Source organism: Neodiprion pinetum, chromosome 3 (genome assembly GCF_021155775.2).
Source record: "Neodiprion pinetum isolate iyNeoPine1 chromosome 3, iyNeoPine1.2, whole genome shotgun sequence".
Taxonomy (NCBI): Eukaryota; Metazoa; Arthropoda; class Insecta; order Hymenoptera; family Diprionidae; genus Neodiprion; species Neodiprion pinetum.
In genome coordinates, this window is record NC_060234.1 from 15605558 (window position 1) to 15617075 (window position 11518).

The following is an 11518-nucleotide window of genomic DNA, read 5'->3' on the forward strand; positions in this document are numbered from 1 at the left end:
TTACTGAAACGTCCCCCGCCTCATTGATCTGGGTGTGATTATAGGTGTTGGTAATGCCGATTTCTGCAAAGGTCGACTAACTACTGACTCATTCAAATTAGTTTGATCGGTATTAATCTGTCCAGCCTCGCTATCATTTCCTTGATTTCTCTTAACTTTTTCTAAAAATCTTTCAATTTTATTATTTAGTTCATCGTCATCCGTCTCATCATTTTCGTCGAGTGCCTCACGAATGGTTTCGTCCAATTCTTCACCCTCTGATATATGGCCTGGTATCTCTATTTCATCTGTATCCGAGTTACTGGAGTTGTCTAGAAGACACCTCTCGTGCAAGGTCTTGTCAAAGCGTTCAAACGAATCTTGTAACTCCTTCGGATTCAGATTACTTCTTTCGCGCAAAGATTTATTAAAAAGGTCAAATGATTTCCTTAGTTCTTCAGGATCTATAGATAACTTAGCTTTATGACTCGCTTCTGCTTGCAAAAATACATCATCATCCGATTCGCTATCTTTATCATGCGGTGATTTTAATTTCACAGTTATATTTTCAGGCTCAGAATCAGATTCATTGTCGTCGTCAGTTCGTGCGTCAGTCTGTATGTCTGATTGTTCAGGTTGTTGTGTTCCCTGGGATGTGGTGGGTTGTTCAAGACCTAAATTCGACAATACGCTTCTTTGCCTCCGGTAGGCCGGCGGTTCGGAAGATTCATCGTCGTATGAGTCTTCAGAAAGAGCTTGCCTTTTTCCTGTTGTTGTCCTAGCTTTCGATCGAGTTCTTGTTGAGATCGCGTTTTTATCTGGCTCTACGGTAGTCTTTGTTTTTGGACGGAACGTTTCGTCAGCCGATTTTCTTGTTGGAACTGAGTCTGATCTAGGTAATGGTCGATTTATTTTTGGAGCAGGTAATTTTGAAATTTTTGAATCAATGGGTAATATCTTCCATTGGTTGCATTTAGTCCTGACCTTCAAGTTTGACGAAGGGTTCATAATAGTAAATATCGTTTGGAGTTTTTGATTTTCTATTAGTTTTAAATTTGTACAAGCAAAAATTTTGATTCCCGTTCCTCCAAAAATGAATCGTAACATGGTTCTTACTTTATTCCATGCTAATTTATCTAGACTACATCCAATTCTAGGAATTCTAACTGTTTAAACTGAGTCATCCTCTAAAATTTTCCGAAAATTGATCAGACTGAGGTACATGTCTTCATACTCTGATTTGTCCCAAAAGTTTAATTTTGTCATAATATAATAAATTTTCTAATTTGGTAGTTCTAATTTAGCTACTGAATGCATATCGGCTTGACTGCGAAGGTGTTCCGGTACCCCATATTTTTTCCTAAAATCGCTTGCTATACCGGAACTCATTTCAAGATCTACAGAAACAATATGCGCATAATTGTCAAGTTTATCGAAAACGCTTTCGTGTACTTCAATAATGTTTGGATTTTCAATATCAGCTGTTCGAGTTATTATCAAATAGTCTGAATATTTTGGAAATATGTCTACAGATTCAATTATTAGATTGTCACTATCGTTTCCACTATCAGATGACTCCGACGATTGGTTCATGCCGTCGGTAATAGGGACTGGATTGCGCGACAATTCATCTGCGTTAATGTTCAGTCGTCCAGCCTTGTGTTTGAATCCATATTACTAATCTCGTAACTTGAGCCTACATCGGATTAATCGCTGTCCCGCATCTTTAATCGAGTCGATCCAGCGTAATGGCTCATGATCACTAACCAGTCTGAATTTCCGGCCATAAAGGTGAGGTCGACAATGTAGTACGGCATATAGAGCTGCTAAACACTCTTTCTCAGTTGTGAAATAATTTTGTTCCGCTTTGCTCAGAGCACGAGACAGGTAGGCGACGGGCATGTCGTAACCGTCCATTTCCTGGCTCAAACGGCTCCGATTGCATCGTCGGATGCATCGGTAGTTGACGTGAATTGCTTCTTGAAATTTGGGTACTGCAAGATAGGATATTGGCATAGATACTTCCTTAAAATTTTGAAACTTTTCTTTTGATCTTTTCCTTAAATAAATGGTGATTCCTTCTTTAACAAGTCCGTAAGAGGCCTAGCCTTTCCCGCAAAATCTTTCATAAAACGCCTGTATTAACCGGCGAGTCCCAGAAATTGTCTGATGTTCTTGGGATTTTTAGGTTGTGGAAAGTGTCGAACCGCGGTAATTTTCTTCGGGTCCGGTCTAACTCCTGATCTGCAATAATATGGCCTAAATAAGCCACTTCTGTTTTTAGAAATTCACATTTGTGTGGTTGTAACGTTAATCTAGCGTCTTTTAATTTGTTAAATAACCGGCGGATTTTCTTGCCGTGTTCTTCTAAATTCTTTGCATAAACTACGATGTCGTCTAAATAAATGAAAACTTCGACACCTTGTAGTCCGCGTCATGTTTGATCGATTAATCTTTGAAATGTAGCGGGCGCGTTTTTAAGCCCTTCAGGCATTCTGAGATATTCGTAATGACCGTTTGGTGTTGTGAATGCGGTTTTTGCTTTATCTTGGGGGTCCATTTCAATTTGTTGGAAACCGCTGGCAAGATCGAAAGTTGAAAAATATCGCGCTTCACCGAGATGATCAAGAATGTCTGTAATTTTAGGTAATGGATACGCGTCCCCAATTGTCTTTTCATTCAATTTCCGAAAATCGATTACCATGCGCCATCGTTTTCTACCCGCAGAATCAGGTTTTTCGGGTACAATCCACACGGGTGAATTATGCGGTGAATTTGAAGGAACTATTATTCCGTTGTCAATTTTAATTTTGATTTGGTTTTCAATCTCGGTTTTGTGAATTGGAGGGAACCGGTATTGTCGTGTATTAATCGGTATATCATCCTCGGTTGGTATACGATGCTGAATGCCGGGTGTAGATTTTAATTTATCTCCAGGTAAATGAAATAATTCTGGAAATTCCTCAATGATATCTAATACGTGGTCGCGTTCCTCTAAATTCAAATGATCTAAATGCAATTTTGATTGAATTTCTGTAAATCGATCAGTCACTACAGGTTCTAAATTTAAGTCTTCTGAACTTGAATCGTGATATTCATGCTCCTCCGGAAAGTTGTGATATTCAAAAGGTATCACTTCCTGTGGTGGAATCTCTATCTCAATATCTCTATCCAAGGTATCAATTGCAAGAACATGGCATACGCCATCTTGTACCGAGACTACAGCCTCACCAATGTATGGGCCGTCTATGGTTTCTACGCGTGGCAAATATGCTTTTTTTGTGCCACAACTGATTAGGCCAATGCCAATGGCTTGCTTTGCGCGCACACGAATTTTAAAGAATCGTTTTTGCGGTTTTGTTTCGGTATCGGAATGTTCTTCGTATCCGATAAATCGTATCGGTCTAATCGGGTCAGTTTCCGTTACCAAGGTGTTATGTGTAAAAGAGATCTCAGCCTTACGCTCGCGCAAATAATCTTTACCTAATATACCGTCGCAATTTCGCAAAAAGGTTGAACGTACGACGTGAAATTTACTTGGTTCGTTTAGCAAAGTCAAATTTGTTATTTCCAAAGTTTTAACTTTGTCGTTTGTTATTCCCGTTATCGTAGAAATTTCGTATATACTAATTAAAACATCAGGATGTAAAACATTAGCTTTAATTAAACTAATATTTGCACCGGTGTCGATTAGAAAAATAGCTGAGCGTTCTTTTAATTTAGGAACTGTCATCCTGATCAGTGGCGACTCTCGATCTGGTCCGCACGTATCGACGCACCGGCCGGCGGTTCCGCGAAACGGACCGTCGGTTGACGCTCGGGTGTCGCGAACCTCGCCGTCGCGTCCGGACGACGAGTCACGTTTAAGTTTAAAGATTCAGCTGTTTCGGAGGTTCTACGCGGAGATGGTGACCGTGTCCTGACGTTCGAATTATCAAACCTTGCTTGGTTAAAACCAGACTGCTGATTCGGGTCGTATAAACGGGTGTTTGAATTTGGCGAATTCGATCCGCCCGTATTTAAATTTGCTCCCGGCGATCCCGATCTCTGTGGAAACGATGCAGGGTTTATTGTGGGCGGATATCCATAAGGTGGTAAATACGGATATGTCATCGGCGGATAATAATACGAGTGTTGTGGAAAATAAGGCGGATATAGATAACCACGCGGTTGCTGGTACTGAGACTGGGAGTGAACGGGCATGCCGTATGGGAACCTCTCGGTTCGTGTGATCGTCTATCGGTGACGTTTGCAGTCGGGTGTCTGTACATCGCCGCGTTCGGTGACAGGCTTCTCGCGCGTGTCTCCGCTTCGTCTGAGATGCCATAATTCGAATGCAATCGCGGCGCATTATTTTGGTTATAGTTCATTGGAGGGTTCGGTCGCGGAATTTGTACTCTCTGTGTTTCTCCGAAAGATATTATTCCTTGACGCATACGATTTTCTGTCTTTCGCGCTAACTTAAACGCTTCTCCCAATGTCTTTACACGTCCTTCAACATATCTTTCGATAGCTTCAGGTAGTCCTCGAATATAAGCATCCAACGTGTTCACTTGTAGTACTTTCAGTACCGCGTCGACGTCAGTTTTTCCGTACTCGTCTTCTAAAGCTACGCGAGCTGCATTGACCAAGATTTTTAATCGATCGTAGAAATCGCTCACGTTTTCATCACGTTTCATCCGTATATTCGCGATCTCTTGTTGATAATACGGATAAGTCTTTTCAGCTGCAAATCGACTTTTCAGATGTTTTGTTAATTCATTGACCGTATTGAAAGTTTCGCCATATGTACTGTCGCGAGCTGCTCCTTGCAATTTTCCTAGAATGCACTTTACGTATGCGCTTTCCGGATTCGGCGGAACATACACTGAACCTTTCTGCACGTCTTGTAAGAAATCTTTCAAACGAATGTTTTTCCCTTCAAAATATGGAATATTCAATGTGCTATGCTGCAACGCAAAGCACTCCGCTATTGACGTCATCATCGCGTTACTGGCGTCTAGGGCGGATACATTGGTTCGTTCCGCGCTCTGATTTCCCGTGTCGTTAGGCATTTCAAAATCGCAGAAGGTTGTTTATGCACACGAAATAATTCAGGCCAATTTTAGGCAAATATTGAGAACACAGTTGGTACACAAATGACCAGTGGAAAATTCGGCAATATACGATATCAGGATATTATGACATATACATACAAATACACAAGTAATAATTTGCAGAGTTTCATGCGCAATTTTAGTAGATTATATAATAATTATCTGGAAAGAAAGATACCTGTTTTTTTTTCATGCATTTGACCAGTTTTTCAATTTAAACACAAAAACAAAAAAATTTTTTTTTTTTTTTTTTTTTTTTACCCAAACAAATCTCACTTTCGCAACAATATCCCACCGCTGCTACCAATTCTTGTGTTACGTGGGGGTGAGAGTGTACTGAGTGGTGGTAGTTAACGATTAATTGAATAATCAAGCTCCCACGTAACGACAATGAATAAAAATTAAAACTTAGAAAAGACCTACCTTTCAATAAGCCCATAATTTGTAGGATCGTGTTGCTGTAGTCCTATACAGGTCTGTAAGGTTTGTTTTAATTGTTGAGGCAATTTTATAATAATGAAAATGGAAAAAAGTTCGTTCAAAATAAATGGTTTCATATGATTTAACTGGTAAAAGATGAAGTATATTCTGTATGATTTAGTGATTGAAATGTCTGATAACAATGAATGGTGATAATGACATAAAAGCCGAAAGTACAATTTATAAAGCGTTTGAGTTCATATAACGATCAACGCCGACGGACGAATTTATATTCAAATGCAGAGAAGCTGCAGAATCACTGAATTTGACCGTTTGCGGGTCTTGGCATATTATGTGTTATTCTATTTCAAAGGATATTATTATTTGGTACCAGGAAAATCTACTCTAAACGCTGGTCGTGATTATTCGATATTGTATCTCTCTTTTTAGATTATCTTGAATCAATTATATATCCTGTTGTTAACTCTTGTCTGTTGAATCTTGGAAACAATAAGTATGATTTGATTGGGGGTAGAGAAGCTAGCCACCAATTCTAGACTAGCTTTCAAATGAATATGACAGAAGTAAATTTTGATTATAAAGGCGAAACAAGAATTCGTTCAATTTCGAAGATTAACACTCGGATTGACTTAGCTTTAGGTGAATCGGTCGACGAGATTGAGAGCCGTCGGATCGTGTCGGTCTGCGTCAGTGGAATTCTGGACCAGGGCTTCACCTCAAGTTCGGAAGAGTTGATGAATCGAACGATGTTGAAAGTCGGTCACTTAGTCTTTGTGGATTTAGAATGATATCTTACTATCGAAAGCTATAGTTGAAAGTGTCAATTTGCTGATTTTGATATACGTTAAAGATGATTTCAAAGATTATTTATTAAAAATGATAGTGTAGTTATTATTATTAGCACTTGAAATTACCTGATTCGGTTGAATCAAGGCCGAACTCAATTTAATTATGGAAAATGGAATGGCATAAAAATGTCTATTCTCGAAATGATGAGATTCAGTAAGGCACAGAAAAAATGGAAACGTGGAAGATAGTGAGTCTTTTGCAGCTAACAGAATAACTGAATGCTCGAATTTGACGAATTAGCGCGAGACTTTAAGCCGGTCACAACTAAGATTTTCCGAACGCTACTATTGCTCAAGAAGGGCTAATACGGGTTGACGTCCACGCACTTCGCGACTTGACAGACGAAAGACGCGGCTTCTTGGGCCCGAGGGTCCAAGTTACAACGGTAATTAGCCAATGAGGTGCGAGGGCGACCTCCTGGTGCCCAAATCCACATGGTCAGCGTTACTTTATGCTCTTCGACGGTGTTCCGACGATTCTCAATCTCGTCGGTGACACATTAAAAATATGAACAAGAGATATTTACATACAATGTTCACACATTCATTCATATATCCTAATAAGTAATCTATTTTAATTTGGTGTTTCCAAAGGTAGTGGTTTATCCTAGTTATTGGTTATAGTTTTAACTTAAGGGGTTAGGTGGGTTTCAAAATTTCAAAAAATCGAATTTTTTTTTTTTGCTTATCTTATAATTGAATATGTTAAGAATATTCCTTCAAAATTTTAAAACGATCCGAGTCATATTCTAAGAGATATATAGCCTTTGGATGTTTCACCCATCAGGCTATAACCGAGCGTGACGCAGGTATATGGAGGCAGATATATCGAGGCAGCTGCTTAGCTATTGTTCGTTTATTTTTGTGATGCGAATACTAGGCTTAGGACTTGCCGGATGTAAAAAATTCTGTGGTTTGATGGATATAAGTTCCTGATTCTTGAATGCATCAACGTACAATTTTTATGTTGATAAAATACATGAGTGCGTCATAACTGTTGCCGAATCAATTTTGTTGTCTGCTGCAAATCAAGAAAAAAAATTAACGTATGATGAAAATAATGTTGAAGATACGACAGATGTTACCGTGTCAGGTGATGGCACGTGGAAAAAACATGGGTTTGCATCAATATACGGTGTAAGTACGATTATTTATATGTTATTTGAATGTAAATCTTCAATCGCGTTTTTCTCGAAACTGCATTTTTGAAATCGGTAGTCACGATTTCTCGAAAACTTATGAACCGATCTCTTTCAAATTTTGCACACTTCTTCAAAATAACATTATCTCGTGCTTGAACGGAGGAATTTTTTTTTTTTCTATTCCAAGTAATTTTTCAAAGCCATGAAGGGTGCAAATTTTACTCAAAATAAGGGTTTTTTGTTTTCAACGCCGCCAAAAATGTAATTTTTTTTTTTTTTTTTTCCTTCTTCCAAGCACGAGTTTTAAACATCTACCAACAGAAAATTTGGGGTTTTTGCATTTCAGATGAATCTGTCATGAGTTATCCTGACTACGCCGAGAGAACTTTTTTTTGAGGGGTCATAGCAGACGACGTGTCCACGCCATAATTTTCAATATTTTTCAATGAAAATTTCACAAACTACTTATAAAATATGTATCTTTTTTGTGTTAAATTGATAGAATGAAATATTCTGTTGATCAAATAAAAAAAAATTCATAAAAATGTACCTATTTTGAGCTTTTGAAACCCACCTAACCCCTTAAAAAAGAGGGATATTTCCAGACTGAGCGCTACTGACGCTGATTCAGCAGTCCCTTATCTCCGTTCTTGGTACCAGTTAAATAGAAGAAAGTTGAACCTTATACTAGGGATCATTGTTGGTCTCAACGTGACTTTTGCCGGGAGGGGTGGAACTCGCCAGTTCAGATAATACGATATTTTAACGTTGTTTACGGCCGTAACCGTTACGGTGTTGAAATAGAGTGCTTCTTTTCGACTATTTTTTTTTTCACTCCCATCTCGAAATTTTGTGGGAAATACCTGAAAAAAAATTCCCTCAAAATTTGAGCCCTTAATATTAATATTAACTGCTCCCCCGAGGCATGTAAAGATTTCCCGCTTAAAATACACGTAAACTTTAATTTTTTTCTGTAAAACATCTATAGTTCAGAGGCATTTTATCGTATAGTCTAGGACATCAGTAGGTCTTCTTCAGAATGAAATGCTCTACAAAAGTGCTTATTGCGGCGAAGTCGTAACTCACACCAGCGGGGTCGTACGGGCCACCCAAACCCAATTTTTTCATGAAATTCTTGTTTTTTTGCCTCTATCTCGTAAATGACAAGAGCTACAAAAAAAAAATGTCAAACAAATTTGTAGGAAATTTAATTTCCTACAAAAAAGTTCCAGAAAACCAAATTGCTAACGTCGATATTTATTGAGATATTGGGCTTTTAAGGTGAGGAAGTATGGAATTTTCATGAATTACTGAGTTAAATTGTCCAATTATTGATTTTTTATTTTCTAATGTCACACAAATTATCAATAATTTATTTGCTAAGTTGCAAATGATTAAAAAGTTGAATAACTAAAAATTTTGAAACTGAAATTCGAAAAACCATTTGAAAAGGGATGTTTTTAAAAATTTTTTTTTATTTCTTTACGAATTTTTAATTTAATTTTTCCCCTAATAATTTTGGTTTATTTATTAATAACTCAATACCTTTAAAACTCTAGTTAAAGATAAGATGTACATGAACAAGACAGAGAATATATGAAGTATATATTTTTACTACTTTGTATTATGATAGAAATCACTGATTAGTAATCCGTTTTTGTTTACGTAAACTACTACGGAACTGTACTCTTTGACTTGACCTTGAATGAGTTCGACTAATTTCCCGCTTAATTGCAGCGCTTTCTTTGTTTTCGCGTACTAGTTCTGCGAGGGTAAGAACAAAGCTCCGAGTGTACTGAGTGGCCTAACGTCGTGAAACATATTCTGTGTTTAATTTGAGGTTACGTTGACTTCTAGCTCTACAAAAATGTGTGAAAAAATTGGTAAAAATATTTACAACTATTTAATTGGATTTGAAACAAGTGAAATAAATATCAACAAGTTACCTTCTTATCGTGAAGTTTTAAATTTATTTATTTATAAGCATCAGTCTTCAAATATAACTATTCGAAACAGTGCTACTAGTGTTATCAGTGATACTAATGCTGTTTGGGCAAAGTTTATGATACCAACTATTCGCCCTCAGCATAGTATTAAGAAGTTAAAAAAATTTTATACTGAATATTTATCAATTAAAAAACATCGTGATAGAGAAAAAAAATCGAAAACACAACAAAAAAAATGTTGAAAAGTTCAGTCAAAAGCTTGATAAATTGTTTGACATAGCAAATTCTACGGCAGTTAAGAATTTACCGAATGAACTTAAACAATTTTTGGTTGAATGTCGAAATGGAAAAGTTAATATCCACTCGCCAGTTACTTCTTCCTTACCACAAACAATTCTTCACAATCAATCTGATGTAAAACCGGAGATAACTAATGAAGATAATGAGAACAACAAGAACGATAATGGTTAGTTTTAAAATTACAATATTTTTTTTACAATTATAAATTCTAGAATTTAATCATCAACAATTTTTCAGTAATTAAGAGCATTTGAGTGTGATTCAGATAGATTTTTGTTTTGTTTATTTGTCAAATTTTCTTTGCATGAAAATTGTTCTTAACCTCATACTCACAAAATTAAGTTCAATAATATTTCTTATTAATTATTTGAATGTCTGTTTCAGATTGATAATACTTTTAATTACTTTCTTATCATTAAGTTATCATTTTGAGTGAATTTGATATTAGCTAAATCCGTGTATAAATTTAGAGATTGAAAAATGATCTAATCGTAACAATAATTTTTACTTATAAATAGAGAGCTTGCTTAATATTTTTTGGAGTCAGATATTTTTGCGAATAATAAAATGTCCGTGCGATCAAAAAATTACTTCCTACCATATTTTCATTGAATTACATATGCTGGAAACGAAATCAAAATCATACCTGAATTTGTTATATCCATTAATTTAACTCTAAAATTACTTTATTTCAGGCTTAAAACTATCTCAACACTCGGTGTCATCAAGTTTTTGTAGTCTAACATCACATTCCAGTGGGTTGAAACGAACTTGTTCGGATTTTGAGAGTGAACTCCCTGTACCTCCTAAAATGAAGAAAATCAACATTTTAACTCCAGAACTAGTATCAGCCCTAGATCGCACTCAAACTAGTGATAGGAATGCGATGTTCATTATTTCAGCAGTTCTCTTGAGTTTAGGGCTAGATATTGATAGATATAACGTAAGTTATTCTTCCATTCGTAATGCCCGCATTTCCAAGAGAAAAGAAATTGTTGATTCAATTGAAAAGGAAGAAATTATAGAATCTTGTATTGTTCACTGGGATGGGAGAATGCTCCCTACAGGACAAGGAGTATTAAAAGCCGAACGGCTTTCAATACTCGTTTCAGGGACAAATACTGAAAAATTATTGCAAGCTCCACTTCTTTCTGACGGCACGGGTATGAGTCAAGCTTCAGCAGTTTTTGAAACTTTGACGGAATGGAACCTTTGCGATAATATTAAAGCAATGTGTTTTGATACAACGGCTACAAATACTGGTAAATTATTATATTGTTGAAATAAATTTTTGATTTTATGTTATTATTATCCATTTATTTTAATTAAAACATGAAATTTTTTAAGGTGAGAATAGCGGTGCTTGTACTTCACTAGAAAAAAAACTTGGTCGTGATTTATTATATCTTGCTTGTCGTCATCATACGTCAGAGTTAATGCTACGGAATGTCGCAGAAGTCGCTTGGCCAGTCACAAGTGGCCCAAATGTACCTATTTTTAAACGGTTTAGAGATGATTGGAATAAAACAGATACTTCCGTTTACGAAATCGGTACAAACGATGTAAAAATTGCCGATATTTTGAACGACCAAAAAGAAGATATTCTTGATTTTATTGACAATCAATTGAAGGTATGAATAATTTCGATTTTATGTGAACAATTGAACATTTACCTTCAAACAGTTATAAACTAGTGGTTAACACCGTTTTGCGTAGATTAAGAACATATACGAAATAATAACTTTCTAATTTTCTAACCCATTCAA

At 36.5% G+C, this 11518-nt stretch overlaps 1 protein-coding gene across 1 annotated transcript; it reads right to left on the minus strand.

Annotated features, from left to right (window-relative positions):
- On the minus strand, positions 1-987 carry LOC124214359 (myb-like protein X). The gene has a single exon (XM_046616626.1). It carries the CDS (start codon positions 985-987, stop codon positions 1-3), a length of 987 nt encoding a protein of 328 aa, XP_046472582.1.
- Positions 988-11518: the final 10531 nt, after the last annotated feature.